General features: G+C 49.9%; 2 protein-coding genes across 2 annotated transcripts in view; one reads left to right on the top strand and one right to left on the bottom strand.

The window, feature by feature from the left end:
* Window positions 1-2,531: 2,531 nt before the first annotated feature.
* On the bottom strand, window positions 2,532-5,494 carry LOC125964532 (heterogeneous nuclear ribonucleoprotein D-like). The gene is given in 3 exon segments (XM_049710474.1): window positions 2,532-2,895; window positions 2,897-3,380; window positions 3,383-5,494. Coding segments are annotated over 3 exon segments (804 nt in total). The 5' UTR covers window positions 3,609-5,494; the 3' UTR covers window positions 2,532-2,801.
* A 118-nt stretch (window positions 5,495-5,612) lies between these two features.
* XXYLT1 (xyloside xylosyltransferase 1) overlaps window positions 5,613-21,807 on the top strand; it is a 190,411-nt gene continuing 174,216 nt past the window's right edge. The window contains exon 1 of the mRNA XM_004278770.3: window positions 5,613-6,251. Within this exon, the coding sequence (XP_004278818.1) occupies window positions 5,748-6,251 (504 nt within the window). The 5' untranslated portion in view covers window positions 5,613-5,747. The remainder of the gene's footprint in view (window positions 6,252-21,807) is intronic.

The raw sequence follows: 21,807 nt of genomic DNA, 5'->3' as shown, positions 1-21,807 counted from the left end.
AGCATCTTTATTTTAGTTTCACTTTACTGATGAACATTTGATTTCAATATCTTGTCATCATAAACCTAGTTCTTCATTACCCTTATGGCTAAATATTTGAGTACATTCTTCCTTATTTCCTTAGGATGAATTCCTAGATGTGAAAATGCTGGTTCACAATGGGTGGGTATATTTTTGAGGCTCATTCAATGAGTCAGGCACTGTGTTAGGTACTGGGGATATTATGGTTAAAAAAAAAACACACACACTACCTGTTCTCTTGAAGTCTTGCCCTCTTGCAGTGGAGAAAGATAGGACTGGGCAGTTCATAGGTGGCCCTCATGGGATCCCTGAGGATGGTGCCTCCTCTGGACACTGGACGCGTTGGTGTTTAGAGACCATTCCTCAAGGCAGTGACATCTAAGCCAAGGTCTGAAGCCAGAGCGGTTGGCCCGGTGAAGAGCTAGGGCAGTACTTTTCAAACTTTGGCTTGTAAAAGAATCACCGTGGAGGCCCAGGCTCATTGAAGATAATAGGGCCTGAGCCATTGTGTTTTTACCAAGCTCCCCATGGTTTCCAATGCCAATCAAAATTTGAGACCCTTGTCTCAGAAAGAAACATTCATCTGGATAGGAGAGAGAACTGAAAGTTCTCTTAGAAAGATTTTAGTATTGCCAGAGTTCCCTCCAGGAAAGTTGTGTCAATATACACACCCCCATCTACTGTAGAGGAGTGTCTTTTTCTCTGTATCTTTGACAATATTGGGTAGTGGTCAATAAAGAAAAAAGCCTGCTAAACTATCAGATTTCTATGTTACATTACAGATGTAGAAATCATACAACAGGAAAAACCATCTCCCCTGGCTAGAAGTCAGAGAACGTGACCACAGTTAAAGTTAGAACTGAAGGGTCACTTGCTGACCAAGTTCTTGTCTATTTAGTCATATTGTTATACACCCAGATATATCTATTTTAAGCTGAGAAAATAGCATAACATCTGACACAGTACATACTTTCTCTTTTTGTTTAAAAAGACTATTCATTTTTGATAAGGGAAAGGACAATCTCAATGTCAACTTGTCATCTAATCATAAATTTGAATTTACAGGATTCACTGCCCTAAAGACACTGTATCTACTGACTGACAACATAACTTAAAATGAAAATCTCCTTTCTGTTCCCTAAGGTTGCATGTTGAAAGAATTAAACAGTCCTTTGCAATAGTCAGCATTGGTACTTGGCCTAGGTGTAAGATCAAAGAGCAAAACAGGAGCAAAAGAAGGCCGAAAGCATAACTTGATTGCCCAGCGAGTACAAACATCATTGGAACAAAGAAAGTTTCAGGCACCAGATAAAAAAGGCAGGTTCATTAGCATAAAAAAATTACACTTGGTTGAAGGTGAGGTCAGCTATTCCACACGTTAACATGTATAACAATCCTAATGGCTAACATGGAACCACAGAAACAAAAACAGAGACCTTAAATTCAGTAACTACACGATGTAAAATTCAAAACTGGAATTTACCCAGGTCATCCTCCAAAATCTATAGCTAAACCTGTTTTTCTTTTTAATGCACCAGGAAGATCTGTTGTAATGACATGAGTTGGTCACACTTAGATTTGCATTTATATAAGATTTAAGGGATACCTTTCCCCACTATTCCTTATGTCTGAATATGGATACGCTTAACTACCCAGCTCATGCACTAACTGCACTAAAAATGATGAAACTTACTACCATGACTTTTTCTAAGAACTCACACCACATAACAGCTAACACCCAATATAGCTTCCTAAAAATGCCCCAACAGAAAACATTTTGTTCAGTTTGGTGCTTGCTGTGACATAATACCAACAGAATAGTGTACAACTACTTTAGTTACTCAGCCACTACTTCAAATATTTTAATCTAACTTTTGTTCAGACTTTAATAACTTCGTACCTATTTGCCAAAATCTTGTGTTAAATGTAACTACATCTGATATTCTCAAACTGTAGCTCCTGCAACACAGTTCAAGTGTTTTTTTCCCCTGGGTATATCTAGACATTTTAATCAAGAAAACAAAGTTATGCTATTATGATTAGCCAAAGCTCTTTCCAGCAGACCACTGAATACAGCAAGTCATAACAAATGCCTTCCCAGAGACAAGAACAAGGCAAAATATTTTCTATTCATAAAAGGAGCTAACAGCATGCTTTGTGCCATTAAAAAGCTACTTTTCAAAATATAACCAGAAGACTTATGGTCTACTAGAAAGCTTCCACTAATCACACACTATAACTAAGCCACAGAAACTTTCATGACAAAGGCTCCAGATATACAGAGAGAAAACATTACTTAAAGTTACGTGAAAACCTCAGTTAACAGGGAAATGAAGCCTTAGAAGACAGAATACATCTAACAAATACGGGGAACAGAGTAGACACTGTAACTGGCTATTCGTAAAGGACCACAGTTTCTCCCTATGGACCAACACTCCCTACAAAATAAACTGTACCTTAATTATCACTTATTTAAAATTACACTTTTACAGAGCTATTTAGTACCTGACTCAGAAAAACAATCGCATTTATTTGAGGTTTAACATGAAATCATACAAATAAAATTTGTATAAACACAAATCCACATCGAGTCATAACACAGATAGCAAAAGACAAAGTAAAAACAAAACTAATTGGCGGCTACATACAGTTGGACACAGTTGTGTCTTGTACAACTTACAAAATAATCATCTTAGATCAATAGAAGACCAAACTTCAATGTTGTCCTTGCAAGATGGGCTGCTTTAGCAATCTCTTCCTGTTTTCTCCAACGTCCCTTTTTAATATGGCTGGTAATTATTTTGGTGATTGCCATCCCCTCGAGATGCCTTGCCATAAGTGCTCTGTTGGCCACTGTAGTCTGCATATCCGTGCATACCCATAGTTCCCATAGTTATACCCAGTATAACCATAGCCGCCATAGCCACTATAGTTTTGATCACCGCCATAAGCACTATTGTAATTTCCATATCCTTGATCATAATAGTTATTAAATCCTTGGTTCCAGTTTTGGCCCTGACCTTGGCCACGACCCCTAGTACCTCCTCGTCCACCAGCTGCAGCACCTCTTCCTTCTTTTTGTTGTTGCTGTTGCTGCCTATATACCTCTTTGGGTTGTGCAACTTTGATTTCACACTTCCCAGAACCAATTTGATATCTGCTTTCTACCAATTTCTTTACTGGCTCTCCGTCTGTATATGTAATAAAACAAAATCCTCTTCTTTCATTTGTTTTTGTATCCATGGGAAGTTCAATATTTTCAATCTCTCCAAAGGCTCCAAAATATTCTTTAATTTGTTCTTCCAAAGTATCTGGGCTCAATCCACCCACAAAAACCTTTTTGGGGGGTTCCTTCCCCAAGCTTTGGCCCTATTAGGGTCTATCAATTTGCCATCCAGCTTGTGTTCTTTCAGTTTCAAAACCTTATCAACACTAGCAGCATCTTTGAAATGCACAAATCCAAATCCTCTTGATCTTCCAGCGACTGGATCTGTTTTCACTGTGCAGTCTACAACTTCTCCAAATCGAGACAAATATTCAGTCAGATCTTTCTTGCTTGTATCCCAGCTCAAGCCTCCAATAAACATTTCACCGTCATCCTACTGATTCACATAACACATTAATTTTTCTTTATAGTCAAAGAATTGAGGATGAAGAAGCTTGGAGAAAAGACCAGTCTCTTGAGTATTTTCCTGTGTCTACTGACTTCCTATGTAAAATTTAAATTATCTTGTTCTTCATTTGTTATCCATAAATTCCAGGAGTAGTGATCTTATAAAGGTCTGAAAAAATATATTTGTTGAATAAATTCCAGAATAAATGGCAGAGGAAAAATCCACCTTATTGATTGTGTAGGTGGGTGGACTAAAAGGTACAATTCCAGCATTATTTCCCCCTTATTAATGAACAATAATTAGAATGTAATAATACAATGGTAGCACACAGTGGTGGAGATTCTGTGGTACATGTAATAAAGTCTTAATGGATATTTGGGGTTTAGAATTTGTAAACACTCTAGAAAAGCTATGGTTGCTAAACTGTATTTTGTACTTGTTGGATATTTAGACTTTGTTTTAGAGTTTGGTGTTTCTAGCATAGTTTATATTTATTGTTTACTAAGTGTCAGACACTATTCCAACTGCTTTTTATCTATTATCTCTCATAACCCTATGAGGCATAAGTACTAATATTAGCCCCATGTTACATAGGGGTATGATTGCAGCTCAGAGCGATTACCTCCCTTGAAGTCTAACAACTCCTAGTTAGCTGTAAATCCAGCTCTCTGGTGCCTGTGGGAGCAGCTGTGCTCAGGGTCTTCCTACTCTGCCATCTTGCTTCCCCCCGCACATGCCCAAATCCAGTTCTCTTAACCACAATGTCATCTGCTGAAGCTTGTGGTAAAATACACACAACTCAGAGTCTGAGTTATCACTTTCAGTGCTAATCTTGGCTGGAAGTTTGGGCTTTGGAAGTGGTATGGCTTGAGCGGGGATCCATTATTTACTAGCCAACTAGATTTGGGCAGTTCACTTCTCTAAATCTCAATTTCCTCAATTGTAAAGTGCAAATAAGCAAATAATACCTCTACCTCTTACAGCTGTGTGGATTAAATGAACTAAAGTAATACGTGTTACTAAAGTGAGATAATTCTGCCATTGTTCCCCACCCCCCCCAAGGTGAGTAGCATGTATTGAACATGTTGCTAAGCATTCTTTAGAGGTCCAAGGTTTTTCAGAGAAGTGTTGCTCCAACTGAAAAGAAGAAGAGTTAAAAACGAGATGAATTGTGGTTCTGGGGACCACACTTTGAGAAATAATGGCATGGCACAGTAAACGGGTGAGAGAATTTGTGATTGCATTTGTGCCTGCGTTTTCACCTGCACCTCTTTCAAGCATGCAGACCACTTGTACATGTTTACGTAAACACTGTAGTGTGTCATTGGTCCTCAGAAGACTCAAGTTAATGGGTTTTTATGTAGTTGGCAGTGTCCAGCTATATTGCCAAACCTGCCACTGTGTGACCCGGGGCAAGTGACCTCAGTTATGCTTCAGTTAAGAATTTGCAAAACTACCGGGTACATATTAAGCCTCTTTTAAAGTGTTAAAGTTAAAAAAAAAAAAAAAGTATCCTTTAGATTGCCTCGGGTCCGCCTCAGAGGTGCCAAGTGAGGTGAGCAGGCCATTTACACCTCGGGTGTCAATCCTACTTCACCGAGAATAGGGAGGGAGTTGCTAGTTTAAATTCTTTAGCCCCAGATAGTCTCCAAGGTGTGAAAGGAGTCGGGGAGAGGACTTAAAGCCTTCAAGAAATTAGGGTGGAAAAGGTATATAGAGAAAACTTTTCTTTGTGAGTCCAGTTTAGTCTTTTTGCTACCGAAGTCTTAGCTTCGGTTTCTAGCGTCTGGGGCTGGGCACTTAAGAGGGCCATTTTTCACGGACGGTACAGCCAGCTGGCTTGTATGCCCGAGTCCTCACCGGCTTCTCTGACCACTCTGGGGCGGCTCCTGCGGACCCGCGGCGCATCCCCGATGTAATCCTTCTGAGCCTAGGACCCAGCGGCTGCCGGGCAGCCCTGGCCCCGCCTCTCGGCGCATCAGCGCCCGCGGATTGGCAGCGCGGCTCCGCCTCCGCCATGGCTGCCGCCCGCCGCCGGGGCTACTAAGTAGCTGTAGAGGTACTGTTCTCCGCTGCGGCTCCCCGGCCGCCCTGTCCGCGGGAGGGTGGCGCATGGGTCTCCTCCGAGGCGCGCCCCCATGCGCTCGGGCCATGGCGCGTCTGGGCGCTGTGCGCTCCCACTATTGCGCGCTGCTGCTGGCCGCGGCGCTTGCCGTCTGTGCCTTCTACTACCTCGGCTCCGGCCGGGAGACCTTCTCCAGCGCCACCAAGAGGCTGAAGGAGGCCCGCGCCGGAGCCCCCGCCGCGCCCTCGCCGCTGGTGCCGGAGCTGGCGCAGGGCTCCGTGGCGCCGGCCCCGGGTGCTAAGGCCAAGAGCCTGGAGGGCGGCGGGGCCGGGCCGGTGGACTATCACCTGCTGATGATGTTCACCAAGGCGGAACACAATGCCGCGCTGCAGGCCAAGGCCCGCGTCGCGATCCGCTCCCTGTTGCGCCTCGCTAAGTTCGAGGCGCACGAGGTGCTTAACCTGCACTTCGTGAGCGAGGAGACCAGCCGCGAGGTGGCCAAGGCCCTGCTGCGGGAGCTGCTACCGCCCGCTGCCGGCTTCAAGTGCAAGGTGAGCGGGGCCTCAGCCGGAGGTTCCGGGCGGGTGGCTCGGTCAGCGCGCGCGCCCGGCCAGTCTCCAGGGGTCAGGAGAGAGGTGTCTTCGTTGCGCTGCCCACTGCCAACGCCAGTAGAAGCCTACCCTCTCAACCCGATCCCCCTGGCTGAAGTGTGCATTCACAGCACGCTGGAGGCGTCGTCCGGGGGCGTGTCCGGGAGCCTCGTTGTTAGCCGACTACCCTGACCGCGTCTCCCCCTTTAACTGCGGCCTCCTTGAGAATTGGCACTCCCCGTCTTTGCTAGCGTTACAGGATTCAGCAGTCAGTGCCTTCAGAGCCTGCCCCTCTTTTTATTCTTCTCAGTCTTTGACTTTTTTTAAAAATAAATTTATTTTGTTTATTTTATTTTTGGCTGCGATGGGTCTTCGTTGCTGCGCGCGGGCTTTTCTCTGGTTGCGGCGAGCGGGGGCTACTCTTCCTTGTGGTGCGCAGGCTTCTCATTGTGGTGGCTTCTCTTGTTGGGAACACGGGCTCCAGGTGCGCGGGCTTCAGTAGTTGTGGCTCACGGGCTTAGTTGCTCTGCGGCATGTGGGATCTTCCCGGACCAGGGCTCGAACCCGTGTCTCCTTCATTGGCAGGCGGCTTCTTAACCACTGTGCCACCAGGGAAGCGCCTCAGTCTTTTACTTTTGAGGATGGAGCAGGTCATTTGAACGTACCAATATGCTTCTGGTACAGAGTCTGCTGGACAGGGTCTTCGGCCGCTTGAATTGTTCAGGTTACAGTGACATTTCTCATAGCTCATTTCTCTAAGGTATTTCAGTCGGAACGTCAAGCCCAAACCCAGCCAGTGTGAACCATCTCATCTCCTCTGTGTGCCCCCTTCTCCCCTACCCTCAAGGGTCCTGAACCCATTTAGAGAAGCACCGGGTTCCTCCCAGGAGGTACAGATAAGATCTGGGGAGAGCAGAGCTAGTCACCTTGTCCCAGGCTGGACCCACCTGCATCCCCATCATCTCGCTTCACCTCCTGGCTCTGCTTGTCAGAGATTGGATTCCTAACTTAGAGTTAATGGTCTCAGTTAAATTGCTTGCCTCGTTTTGACCTAACAGTTGCACAGAGGGGATCCAAGGTCTGATTTTGGGATAGAAATAGTAGGTGATCTTAAAGGATGGAGCCTGATGGTGGGGGGACGGGCGGTGAGGCAAGAGTAGTGTTCCATGTGTTTGTGCCCAATGAGTGACTAAGGGGAGCTGATGCCAGGATCCTGCAGGGTTCAGGGGTCTGTTGTTTGTTGTCTTCAGAATCAAGTTCTAATTTCTTGGTAAGGCCGTCTGTGTTGTGGCCCTGGCTCTCCTCTTCTGCCTACCTTCTTGTCCTCCCCCTCCGTGCACCTTAGATCTTAACTGTACTGAATGTGCCTTTACATAAGCTATACTTTTCACCCAGAATGTCCTTCCTTCCTTCCTGGGCCCTTGGCCACTCTTTACTTAGTTTTCACCTTCCCCCAGGAATGTCCATAGACTTGGGGACAATCTGTGCGCAGCCCTCCACAGCTCTCCTTTCCAGCTTCCCCGCATAGCATCAAAAGTCTGTCCTCTGCCCAGAACAAATGAGCCCATCTGGAACACCCACCATAGTCAGGGAGAGGTACCTGGGCCTGGATTCCATGGTACAGGAGGCCAAGAATCCAGGTCCTGGAGCTTGTGGCTGGCCAGGCCCTTGACACCCACTGTCTGACTTGGGGTTTTTCAGCCTGGGGCCCATCGCATTTGCCCTAATTGCAGTCTCTGGAAGTAGGGCCTGGCAACCTGTTCCAGGTGGTCCTTGGGACTTTAATGTTTGAGAAATTCTGTGCTAGTCCAAGGGAGAAAACCAAGGGCCCTTGATCATAGGGCCAGTCTGGGCAGAGCTGGGATTTGACCGGCTCTCCAGACACCGCCTTGAAGACCGGCATGTCATCTCTTCACTTTCTGAGTCAGAGGTCACAACTCAGGCCTATCTCCTCCATTGCTAGGGCCCTACTGTCCCCTTCTCGAGCTCCAGCCACAGTATCTTGTTGCAAACTCAGTGCTTTCCAGCCTACATGCCTCTGCTTCTTTCATTCCACTGTCAGGATACCCTTTCTGTGTGCGTCGCCGAGTCTTGCCCATCTTTGGTTACCATCCCCTCCTTGGAGCCGTCCAAGGAACCCCCATTCAAAAGGCACATCTTCCTCTTCCTCGTGTACCTCCCTGGTGCTGTAGACCCTACGACGTCTTATCTCCCACCCCTATGCCTGGCACACAGTGGGCCCCAGAAATACTTGTCCAGGGCAGGTCCAGTCTCAGGGCCAGCTTCCCTTCTTGGAGTCTGTGTTTCATGCTTTGACTCCTTCCCTCTGCTGGGCCCAGTTCTGACAGCCTTAGCCATCACCCAAGGCCTGAGGCAGCTGCAGATGACCTGAGGGAATTGACACCACCCCTACTGAGGCATGAGGAATGAGGGTCTGGGGGCTTTCAGCCAGATGGCTGTGTTCAGATAAGGCTTTATCAGTTCTAGCTAAAATTGCTCCTGTTCCTTTTGAATGATTTTTTGTGAATCTGTTTTCTGTTTGTGCCAAAAGGTGCTCTTTTTGTTTTGTTTTTTTCTTTAAATATGTAGTCCTAAAAGGTTTGCCTCATTTTAGTTGTCATTTAATTCTTCCTCAGGTTTGGAATGTGTCTTCTGGTACCACTTCACACATGCCTTTCCCTCTACCTGGAGTACCTCCCACCCCACCCCCACTTCCTTAACTGGTACTCTGCTTTCAGGTCTCAGCAAAATGTTATTTCCTTGGTAAACCTTTCCTGAGCCCCCATTGTACCTTCGCATCACACCAAGGACTTTTCCTTAGTAACATTTCTCACACTTGTCGTTATGTAATTATTGAATGAGTTATTTGTCTACCTTGCTAGACTGTAAACTCCTTAAGGGCTTGGACCCTGACCTCTCTTAAGTGTATTCTTAGCAGCGAGCATCATGTCTTACATACGGGAGTGCATCTTATATGAGAATTATTTTTTCAGTGTTAATTAGGAAGAATGACACTAGAAATTCTCACCCCAGTTGCATCACAGCTGGAAGGGATCTTCAAGAGCATATAGCAACCCAGGTGAGGAAACTTGCCTAAGGCCACTTGGGGAGTTACTGACAAGGCTGGGGGCTAGACTCAAGTCCTAGGCCAATGTTTTTCTCTTTGTACCATGTTCCGCCTTTAAGGAGCACTTCTCTCTTGTAAGACAAGGTAAAAGAACAGTCCACTTCCAGGGAGAGTTGCCCTAAAGTGTGTAAGAACACCTTGGGAAGAGGAAGGCAGCTCCTGGCCCACCCGGCCGTCTGGAGACAGCCTGAAAGCTCTTCCTCCCTCAGGGTGGGATCTGGGACTCCGCCAGGTGTGCGGGATGCAGGGCAGGGCTGCAGTGAGCCGGCCTAGGACTCGTGCTCACACTCAGAGGTCTCTTCTCAGGCCATTTTCAAGTGCCACAGAAATGGTTGAGCCGAAATGGTTGCAGAAATTGATCATAGAATATTACTAGTGACTTTAGATTACATTTTGGTTAATTAAATACTAGCTAAAAAGCTATTCACTTAAACAGAAAAATCTTGTTTCGACTTATTATTGAAAGTCTTTCAAAATCCACTGGTTTGTTATCTCCTAACAGTATGGAAATATATTATTTGTTCACTTATTTAATAAACATCCAAACCTGTTATGTTCGAGGTACCAGAATAGGAGCTGCTTCTAGCTCATTTAATAAGTCTATGGACTAACTGCATCAGAATCTCCTGGGGACAGTTATTCAAAATACAGACTCATGGACCCTGCCCCAGCCTGTGGGTCAGAATCTCCTGATGGGGCCTGGAAATCTGAATTTGTATGAGGCTGTGGCAGCAGGCATGGAAGTCCTTGCTGTAAAAGGGATACAGGAGGGCCTGATGCTTTCCTGCCCACCTTCAGACCCAGCTCAGGCATCCTTGCCCCTGTGCAGCCTGCCCTGGGAGCACAATGCCTGACACATAGTAGACCTTCAGGGAGCATTTGCCTTTCATTCAGGCTATCCTGGCTCTGCTGTCATCTTGTTAAAATGGGGCTTTTATCACACCACTCAGAACCCCCTGGCTCCCGGCTCCCTGTCATCCAGGTCATTCCAACATTCTAGCCCCACAGCAGCTGGCTGCAGCTTCCTTGTCCAGCCTTTCCCCACTAAGCTGCAGGAGACGCTGTCCCTTCTCCTGGAGCTTTGCTCGCTTTGCTTCCGAGCCATCTATTGTCTCATTCTGTCTGTCCAGTGGGATCTCACCCTTCTAAAACTTAGGTCCAGACTTGTGTTCCATAAGGCTTCCTTTTGCATTAAGTTTGATAGAATATGCCATGGGAATCCCACATGGTGGTAGCTTAAGCAACGTGGAGCTTTATTTCTCATCTAAATGGAGTCCAGAGTAGGAGGCGTTCAGGGCTGGCCCAGGAGCTTCATGACGTCATCAGGGTCCTAGGCCCCTCCAGCTCTGTTTTCCCATCCCCACAGGGTGGCCCTTGTCCTCACGGGCCAGAATGGCTGCTAGAGCTTTAGTCATCACATCTGTGTTGCAGCCGCAGGATGGAGGAAGAACCAAAGCAGAGTTCCCGTTAAAAATAGTTAGTAAGGAGAGGAGGGGAAGCTTTGGGGTAGGCAACCAGTCATCTCCCTCAGGAGGCTACCACGCATGTCGAAGCCCTGTGAATGACTAAGCACCTGTCGTGTGTTGGACCCTGAATGCACAAATGCAGGGGACACAGACGGGGCACAGGCACAGCCCCCTGCCACCCAGGTACCTGTGTCGCTTAGCATCACCCCCACGTACAGCCTGTCCTGTTGCTAAACCTGCTGGGCTGGGCACAACATGGTCCTGAGGGAGGGAGACAGCACTGAGTTTAAACCCCAGTGGCCAGTTACTAGCTGGTGACTGTGGGCAACCCCTCTCGCCTCTCAGGGCCTCCCGGGCCTCCTGTAAAATGAGGATTAAACACCCATCCCCCACGGGGCGGTAAGGATTAAACTCAGCCTTGCTGTTTTGTGCAGGGAGTCCAGTGCTAATGCATCCGTTGTTGTGTGTCCAGCCTCACAACACGGTTCTACTCTGCCGACTTCTGGGGACTCAGCACTGACGGGACCCTGTAGCCATCTCCTCTCTCCTTTTCGGGGTGGCCAGCCCCTTGCAGAGGCCTGGGGGAGCTTACCCAGCACTGTGCGGACACCCTCAGGGGTACAGCAGGATTGCTTCTTGTGCTGCTTCTCTCGTGCCGTCACTGTGTTATCACTCAGATGGTGACGACTCAGAAAGGCCTTCCCCGAACCCCTTTTCTAAAGCAGCAGCCACCCTAGCCCTCGTTATCTTTCCCATCACCTTGTTTGTAGCACGTACTCATGTGCTCATTCATTCAGCAGATGTTCTTGGGTGCTTCCCTGGCACCAGGCCCTGTTTTAGGTGCCTGTGCCAGTAGGAAGAGAACCAGTCCCTGCCCTCATGGAGCTTCCATTCTGGGGTTCTGGGGGTGTGTGCGAGATCGACTTTAAACAAACAAACCTGTCCACATAGAGTGAGTCAGATCGTGATCCATTGTATAGACAAAAGTAAAGGTGGATAAGGACACAGGGAGCGTTCCTGTGTTGGGGTGCGGAGTTATGGGCTGTTTTGTACAGCTGGTCAGGGAAGGCCCCATGGATTTAGTGACCTCTGAGCAGGGGCTGAAGGAAGTGAGAGCGAGAGCTCTTTGGACATCAGGAAGCAAGTTTGGAAAGTCACTACCCCGTTTCCTAGTTTGCATTCTGCCGCTCCCTACTAGAGTATCATCTCCCTGGCGGGCAGAGCATTACTTAACCTTCTTCATCTGCTGAAGTGGACAGGCACCCCGTAAATGTCACGCCTGTTTCTGGCCTGAGTTGGGAGTGGCAGACACAGGGACAGGCGCCTCCCAACCTGGGGTACAGACCAGACAGACTTCTGAAAGGACAGGCAGCTCTGGACGGCCGCTGGCCGCCTTGCAGGGAGGGCAGTCTCTCGGAGGCTAATTCCGGAGGAGAGGAGAGGAGGATGGGGCAGCCTGCCTCCCAAACTCGCCCATCGCAGCAGTTTCTCTTCCTTCCCTAAGGGAGGTGGTAGTGTGCACAGGTCGGGAAGGAGGGCTGAGGAGGGGGCAGGAGGCGGGCAGTGCTGGTCAAGTTAGGGGGGTCCTCCATATGGATGGTGGGAAACAATGGAAACAGAGGTGTTCCCTCCTCCTCCATCACCATTATATTTTTAGCACAGTTCCTGGCACTTTCTAGGCTCTCAGTAATATTTTATAGTCGACTGATTGATAGGTATATTAATTCAACCCAAGAAATCATAGAAGAGTCTTCGGGGATCTGCCCCTCGTACATGAAATTTCAGCCTCCTCAGAGCACGAGGCTGGGTTGCTTTGTCTCCAGATGACACGTAGGAACAAGAAGGAGGCCTTGTGCTTTCCACACTTAAAAGAGACTGTTGGATTTCAGGAGGAGCGTGTGCTGAGGACTGGGCTAACAAGAAAAGTGTTAAAGCTCTTTGCACACCTCTTCTGAATTTGCAGTTTCTTTTACTGCAAGAGCAAAACTGTGAGTGGCTTTGAAAAGCCTCAGCTCACAGTCGGGGCTTGAAAGAAGCCTGAGGGTAAAGACCTCGATGCTGGCTGTCTCAATTAAGCTAATGACAAACAGGTGACATAGCTGTGCAGCTTCTCCGGCATGTCACAGCAGCAGGAACCTTGACCAGAAGGAACCTTTTGACTAAGTTATGACCGTCTGGGAAAGAGGTGATCAAAGAAATGTATCCTGAAGTGAGAGGCTCTTTGAAAAGATTGACTGACATTTTATACTATAGAATTTGGAGAATTTACCAAATGCAATGGAACTCTTTTAAATTATAATATGCTCATAATACAACTGTAGTAGTTTGTGTACCAGTGCATGTTTCTCATGGAAAGCTTTAGTCATGGATCTGTAGGGAAGACCTTTGTATGGCATTATTGTATCATGTACACTATACTCTGGATAATTTCACAGGTATTTGTTGAAATTATAAGGCAAAGCCCATAACATAAGACCAGCAATCATCATGTAGACGAAATACACTGACACCTGGGTGATTTTGTTGTGGGGCTTCAGTGCATGTATGAAGTGTTCCAGCTTTGGGTAACAGTCATTGTTTACGATTACTTGACTGTTCTCTGTTCCAATAGGTCATTCTTTTGAAAGACAGATGATTACATTTTCTTGCGGTTAAAAAAACCTGAGATGTAATTCACATCCCATGAAATTCACCCTTTTAAAATATACAGTTCGGGGGCTTCCCTGGTGGCGCAGTGGTTGAGAGTCCGCCTGCCGATGCAGGGGACACGGGTTCGTGCCCCGGTCCGGGAGGATCCCACATGCTGCGGAGCGGCTGGGCCCGTGAGCCATGGCCGCTGAGCCTGCGCGTCCGGAGCCTGTGCTCCGCAACGGGAGAGGCCACAGTAGTTAGAGGCCCGCGTACTGCAAAAAAAAAAATAATAATAATAAAATAAAATATACAGTTCAACAAAACTAGAAAAATTTGAGATCTCCCTTACTGTAACATTGTCACAGATCATTGAAATACAGTTCTTTCATGATGTCATTAGAATCAGAAATATATCTTATTATTGGCTTTGTAGACAGATTGCTTAATATCAAAAATATACAATTCAGTGGTTTTTAATATATTCACAAGGTTATTCAGTTATTCCAGAACATTTCATCACCCCAAAAAGAAACTCCATACGCATCAGCAGTCATTCCCATTCCCCCTTTTCTCTCAGCCCTGGCAACCACTAACCTGCTTTCTGTAAATTTGCCTATTCTGAACATTTCATATAAACGGGCCTTTTGTGTCTGGCTTCTTTCGCTTAGCGTACTGTTTTTAAGGTTCATGTTGCAGCATGTGTCAGTACTTCATGCCTTTATATGGGTGAATAATATTCCATTGTACGGCTATACCACATTTTGTTCATTCATTCATTTGTTGATGGACATTTGAGTTTCCACTTATTGGCTATTGTGAATAATTTGCTGTGAACATTCATTTACAACTTTTTGTGAGGATATATGTTTTCAGATCTCTTGGGTATATATACACCTGGGCATGGAATAGCTCAGTCATATAGTGAATGTGAGGAACTGCCAGACTTCTCCAGAGGAGCTGTCTTATTACTTTACATTCTCATCAGCAATGTGTGAGGGTTCTGATTTCTCCACATCTTTGCCAGCACTTGTTGTCTGTCTTGATTCTAGCCATCCTAGTGGGTGTGAGGTAGCATCTATTGTGTTTTTTTAAATATAAATTTATTTGTTTATTTTATTTTTGGCTGGGTAGGATCTTTGTTGCTGCACCTGCACTTTCTCTAGTTGCGGTGTGCGGGCTTCTCATTGCAGTGGCTTCTCGTTGTGGAGCACGGGCTCTAGGCACACGAGCTTTAGTAGTTGTGGCATGTGGGCTCAGTAGTTGTGGCACGCGGGCTCTAGAGCGCAGGCTCAGTAGTTGTGGCGCATGTGCTTAGTTGCTCCGCGGCATGTGGGATCTTCCTGGACCAGGGATTGAACCCATGTCCACTGAATTGGCAGGCGGATTCTTAACCACTGCGCCACCAGGGAAGTCCTCATTGTGGGTTTTTTTTTTTTTTTTCTCATTGTGGTTTTGATTTGCATTTCCCTAATGACTAAAGGTGAGATGATTAGGTACTGATAAGGACAGCCAACTAAATGTATTTGGTATATTTCTTACATATTTACCAAAATACATTTTACAAGAAAATCCAGGTATCTTGACTCCCCTCCCCATCCTGAAAGATGTTGTAACATCTCTGGAAACACTTGTTTCTGAAGAGCACAGTTTGGAGATTTCTGATGTGTACAGTAATAATATGCCTAAAATCAATGAGGAGGTGTTATTAGTATGAAGACTGGATTAGGAGAATAGTAACAATATTTGTTCAGCACTTAGAGCTTATGAAAGTGCTTGCAGAAATGTCTCACTTGAGCATCACTGCGACCCGTGAAGGAGCCTTCAAGGCTGAGAGATCCGGTGACATACTTGAGCTCCCACACTAAGCCTTGGGGCTGGACTGTATCACATGCTTTGGGGAGTAGGAGGACAGGACAAAACAGGGAGCCATTGATGTGTGCAATCTGTATCATCCTCCTGCCCGGATGCCCCCAATAAACATTCACTCTGAATAAAGACTGTGCTTGCTGCCAGAGCCTTGCAGAATCACCAAGCATTGGAGCGGGAAGGAAACTCTGAACCTCTGGGTGCAGCGTCCTCCCGGTGAGCTGATAGATCCTGGGCGGCAAGGCAGTGATTTATGCAGTGCGCACAGCGCTGGGGTTAGACGCAGCCCAAGCCCTTCCCTCTTCTGTTTGTCAGTGTTTTCAGCAGACTCTGGCCCTTTAGGGAGGGTGGGTGAGAGCCAGCTCACCCTAAACCCCACAGCAGAGTGGACAGGATGCAGGGTTGCTTTCACCCATCCCAGCGGAGCCTCTTCCTGTGTCTCCAAGGATCCCTCTGGCTTGGGAAGGGGAGGGGCGACACCGCCCTGATCTCTAGCGGCCCAAACCTCTGCTGTTCCCTGGGGCCAGCTTTCCAGCTGTCCAGTGCCTGAGACGACCGGGGAGTTAGTATTGGGGGAGCTGTATTCCTCCGAGGGAAACCACGTGGTTTGTCCTCTGCTTGGGGCTGAGCGCTGGAGGGAGCTCCAGGGCTAGAATCCGCGCGGTGCTCCCAGGCCGATGGAGGAGGAGCTGCAGGAGTGCAGCCCACACTGGGCCTGCCCTCCTTGGTGGTCACCGCATCCTCGCTGACACCCAGTAGGGGGAGAGCTTGCCCTGCTGCTCCCAGGCGGGGTCACGTCCCCTGCGCATCGAGTCGTGTGCGGCGCTCCGCGCGGCCAGTGGAGGGCGCCGCTGCACCGCGTTTACTCGGCTGGAGCCCGCTCTGCCTCTCCCTCCACGGAAGCCTGAGGCGCAAGCAGCGCTGTTTTTGTTCATTCTCCACGAGCGTTCCCTTTCTCACTGACCACCCCCCGCCCCCGCCCCGGGTTTTAGAAAGGAAGACTGAAATGAAAGGGAATCTGCCTGGCGATTATGGGCGGTCATTTCCTTCCTGAACGGGGGTGGGGTGGGGGTGGCGGTGGGGGGAGGTGTAAACCTGTTTTGATGAGGCCCTTAGAAAAAGGTGGATGGAAAACAAGCTGGGATGGTTGGATCCTGGATGGAGAAGGCTTCAGTGCTTCTCTGCAGCACAGCCGGAGATAAGAACGTGGATGGGGTGCGGGGTGGGTCTCTGCGCATCCCGATCCTCCTCGCCCCTCCTTGTTTCCCTGCCCTATGACCCCAGCTGGGCGCTGCCCACGGGCCTCGCAGCTCCCCAGGGCACATCCTTTCCTGTGGGGTCCCCATCACACCTAGCACGGGCCCTCCGGTAAAGGGAGGCACGCTTCCGCTTAACAAGGGGAACTGTGCCTCCTGGAGCAGCTTGAAGGTGGAGCCCCTCACCTACGGTGAGTTCGCCAGAGTCGCAGGGTTTGCGTTCTGTCAGCGGCCCCGGGTATCCTGGCTCTTGGTGGGGACTTGGGTGAGAGGACAGCATGGTGGGGAGGGTGCTGTGACCTGGGTGCTGGGTCTGGAAGGCCCCTTGTTGCCTAACTGCCTGGAGCCTCCGCGTCCTCAGCAGTCAGAGGGGCTCGGATCCCCACCTCCAGCCATGTCCCCATGGTGAGTGGCAGCTTCCCCAGTCTGTCTCTGGCTGAGTGAGGTCGCCATCGGAGAGGAGGAGCCCAGCTGTGACTGGAGGGGCGGAAGGGAAGCCGCCCATCCCCGCGGCAGCAGGCAGGCTCTCAGGGTACCTGGCAGGGCAGGAGAACTCCCTGCTTCCCCTCCTCACACCCTTCCTGGTCCAGGCCTCTTGCCTTTGGCCTTGGGGCCGCTCACACTGGCCTGTGGGTCGCTCAGGGCAGTCAGGATGGCTGGTCAGGATGGTCAGGCCTGGCCCCAAGAGGCAGCTCTGTGTGCTCCCATTCCCGTTTCAGGTGCCTGTTCTGAGCAGCTGAGCCAGGCCCCGTCGGCTGGCACAAAGCCTGCTGTTAACGTAATGTCTTTTAAATTAAAGCCATTTGTTTTCTTTATTGGGGTAATTACTGTTAAGCAGCCATGATTAAGTGATCCGCCTGCTGGTGGGACAGTGTGTCCGAGAGGCTGGCCTCTGTTGCCCTGCACTGGTCCCTGGTGGGCGCACACTGTTCTCCCTCGGCCTCCTCTTCTCTCCTCGATGGGGTTCACCACCCTTCCCGCACCAGAGGAGTCTGTCCTGTTCCTGCCACGGAGAGGCCCCAGGGCAGGAGCGTGTGGCTTGAAGCCTGAGACCTGGACCCAAATGCAGTCTGTGGCATTTGGGAACAGGGGGACCCTGGATGTAAGCCCTCTGAGCCTCTGACCCTTCACACAGGACCTTCCCAGAGTGGCTGTAAGGCAAAAGTGAGGCACCACCGGGGCCCTGGAACATGGCAGGTGGCTAATTAGTGGTGACTGGTACCTGACTAGGTGTTGGGGGGAGGACCCTTTTCTCATCATTTCGGAAGGCACGACACCTTTGATTCAACTGGAGAGCCGTGAATTGAGCTCAAAAATCACCGTTATGCCCAGGTTTATTTCAGGGTGTCTTAGTCTGTTCAGGTTGTTATAACAAAATACCACAGACTGGGTGGCTTCTAAACAATAGTGCTGAAGGCTGGAAGCCCAAGGTTGGATGCCAGTGCGGTTGGGCTCTGCCAAAGGCCCTCTTCCTGTTTGCAGACTGCCGACTTCTCACTGCGTCCTCATGTGGTGGAAGGGGCTAGGATGCTCTCTGGAGCCTCATTTATAAGAGCACGAATCCCACTCATGAGGGTTCCACCCTCATGACCTAAGCACCTCCCAAAGGCCTCACCTCCTCGTACCATCCCATTGGGGGTTCGTATGTCAACATATGAATTTTGGGGGGGACACAATCAGACCGTAGCACAGGGTGTTCTCATGTTCTTTCAAGTCTTCCTCAGTTCCGCAAACTACAGTGTTCTCTCCTTCTCTGACCCTCCCTCCGTCCCCCGTTTCCCTTAACAGTGCACTGTTTGCCTCTCTCTGAAAGCACCCCAGGCTGTGGCCTCATTTGGTGCTCAGATGTGTCCATGCTTTCTCTCTTCTGCTAGAAGGAAGAGGGCCTGATCACCGGCTCTCCCTTGCCCACCGTGCCTAACATGCGCCTTACTCTGGGCAGAGGCTCAGCAAATGCTAGCTCGCTTTGGCCTGTGGTCTGCAGCAGGTGTCACTGTTTCTTATCAGGATGGGGAAGCTGCACTGTGCTTTGCTGCATCTTCTTTGTGAATGTTCCTTTCTAGAAGTTCCAATTCTAGAAGTTTCTAGAAGGTTCCAGTTCACACTTGTTGCTAGTAAAGTGAGAATGTTTCCTGTTTTGCTTACCTCTTCTTAATGGTGTTTGTTTTCTCGGTCTCATTGCACACAGCAGTAGTTCATAATCTTTTTGGGAATCCAGCGAAGTATAACCTGTAAGCGATTTTAAAAAGCCAGGCTACAGGGGAGACCCACATCCCCCAGAGCTTGCTCATTTCCCTTTCCCACCCATCCCTCTGAGTGGGGTCTTGGGCCTCACCCTCTGTGGCTCATACCCCACCAACTGCTCTGAAGGGGCCCAGTTCTTACCAGATCAGCATGGCAGTCCAGGACATGGGCTCCGTGAGACCTGCCCAGACGGTCGGGCTCCTTGAGTCCTGGTCACTGCAGGATTCTGGAGGGGCTTCACCAGCTCTGGCAGGTGGACAGGTGGATTAGTTGATATTGTTTGATAACCCGTACAGGATCAGGTAGAGTGCAAGCTTTGTTCCGGGCGCCCCTGGCCGCCACTGTCTGGGGGGCAGGAAGACACCAGGCGGGGGATTCCAGGTGGACTGGGGCTGGCTTTGTGAGCGTGGAGGAAGGGCTGTAGGAGTCAGGGAGCTTTGGGGATGTGCATCCATTGTAAGTTGGGGTGGGACTCTCCCAATCTTGCAGAGGAGGGAATGGAGGCAGCTTGGGCAATAGGCCGGCTTTGTCTCCTGTACCTGGGGGGAGAGTCATGACCGGAAGATGGGGGAGGAGAGCGCGGGACGGAGGGGCCATCTGGCTGGTGGGCCGTCAGGGCTCCAGAACAGGCGGAGGGAGCTGCAGCGCCTGTGAGGCTGGCCATCTCGGGGAGTGGCTGGCTGTCGTGTGTCTCTGCTTACCGAGCTGCCCGTAATCGTGGGAGCCTCTCCATGCCTCTGGGACTTAGCTCAGGTGCTTCCTCTCCTGAACACCCAGCCCACCTTTACCTTCAAGATTAGGCTCCGGTGGGTGCCAACTACGTGAGGAGGCCGTCCTTGACCGCCTCACCCTGCATTAGCCCTTCTCTTCTGAGTCCCGCTGTGCTGAGGTTGGCTCCTGTGCAAGCTCCTGGGGGCAGGGCTGTCTTGTTTCCTTCTGTGTCTCAGGATATGGTGTACTACAGGGCCTGGCGTAGAGTCAGACCCGAGCTGGCGCAGGTGGGCTGCAGAGCACGCGGCTCCATCAGACGTTCTGTGAGTTTGCTCTCACACCTTAGGGTGTGGATGGCAACATTGGGAGTCCTTGCCCTCTAGAGAGGCCTCTTGATTTAAATAAAGCCTTCCTTGCACCTTTTAACGCAGGTCCTCCAGACAGGAAGTTGTCCAGTCTGAAACCAGCTTGGAAGATCCAGGTGTGTGTTTGGAGACTTCCTCCTGGGTTTCAAAACGATCCCTCCCCCCGCCGTGTATTACTGTGCAGAGATACTGATGGGCGTCTGGAGGAGGTGGGAGGGGCTTGGCTTTTCTCTCTCACCTTATGCAAATAGGGAGGATGGGGCTGCAATGGCCAAAGCCCCCGGCTGGTGAGCAGTGCCTGGGGCTGCTTTTCAGCCTCTCCCGGAAGCAGCCCAGCCCCTGCCCATCGGCTCACTCTCAGAGTCCTGCCCAGGTATCGTGATCCTAGGTTCCAGGGCTCTCCCTGACCTCGGCTTCCACTGGCAAGGCTTTCAGTGTCTCTGAACCTCAGTTTCTTATCTGTAAGATGGGCAGGGACACTCTAGCCTGAGTGATATTCCATAGCTCTCTTACTGGCATGTTGAAACTGGACTTGGCAAGCTGTAAAACACGTGTCCTTTCCAGACTTTTCCCGAGTGGGAGGGTAGGAGACTGGGGGGTCTTGAAGCCATTGTTTATCTCTTTCTGGGATAGCCTCCCAAGTCCTGCTTGCCGACTCTGCTTTGTCCCTCTGGGAGATATTGGTTCATTTCCCGGCCTCTGCCCCGAGCCAGGCTGCACCTCAGGATTGGGGGGCTGGGTGTGGAAGCGCCCGGACTCTCTCAGGGGTCTCGCAGCATCAGTGCTGTTATCGCACAGTTGCTGCCATTTAAGTGGTGGGCCCCCTGCTGGATTCCACCTCCGTGCTCTTATTAACCTTAGAGTGATCAGTCCTGTGAGGAGGGAGGCATTCTTCCCTAGGAAGAGGTTTCCCAGATGAGGATCCTGAGTCTGTCTGAGGTCCTGAAGTGGTGGAGCCTGGATGGGAGCCGATCTTGCGGACTCGTAAGCTCTGTGCCCTAACGCCTGTGATGTCTGTTTGTTTTGGTGGTTCGTTCCAGGCCCTCCAAGCAGGGGGTGCTCTGGGAGAGCTGGGGTTCCCCCAGGAGGGCTCCCACAGTTCCCTGGTGCCTGCTGCTCCCTGGGGCCTCACACACGTGTCCTCTTTCCCTTGTCACCGGGTGGTGTGAGAAGAGCAGGGGAACTTCAGCCTGCTCAGAGCGGCTCTCTCATTTCTCCACGTTCTGCCCTGAGAACCAGCTGGGAGCCTCTGTCGAGGATGTGGGATCTTAGAGGACCGTGGTGTTTGGAGCCCCACTTCCCTCATATGGCAGCAGGTACAAGAGGTCGGAGCAGGGGAAACTGGAAAGGCCACGTAGTCCTCTCCCCTCATGTTACCCGGGAGGAAACGGGCCCAGAGACGCCAAATGACTTGCTCAAGGCTACACAGCTAGTCCGCGGACAGGGGCCTGGGACCAGGTCTCCTGCCCACACCGCCTCCCTGCCTGCTGTCCGTTTCGTTTGTTCTGAAGCCAGTTCTGGGCTGTGCTGGTCTCTGTCTGCTTGTCTTCTGGTTTTGTCCCTAGCCTGACACATTTTTCAGATCTCACCCCCCTGTGACTGCCCTGCGGTCTCCTGTGTTTTGTGTACATCGAATGGCCTTGCTTGCTTCCTGCCTGCTGAGCAGCTGCTCCAGAATCCATTTGATTGGGCTCCTCAGGTGCAGGCCCCAGAGCCGTCTGAAAGGCGCCGCGCACGCGGGGCTGGAGGGGGACTGAGCCTGTGTGTGTATGTGTGGGGTGGAGGTATAAGGACCCCGCTGCTGTCTCCTGCCTTGGTCTGCACCCCCATTAAACCCAGTCCTGCTGTATC

This window comes from Orcinus orca, chromosome 5, assembly GCF_937001465.1.
Source record: "Orcinus orca chromosome 5, mOrcOrc1.1, whole genome shotgun sequence".
Lineage (NCBI taxonomy): Eukaryota > Metazoa > Chordata > Mammalia > Artiodactyla > Delphinidae > Orcinus > Orcinus orca.
Note: the sequence above shows the minus strand (reverse complement) of the source record. Positions and strands in the feature narration are given on the sequence as shown.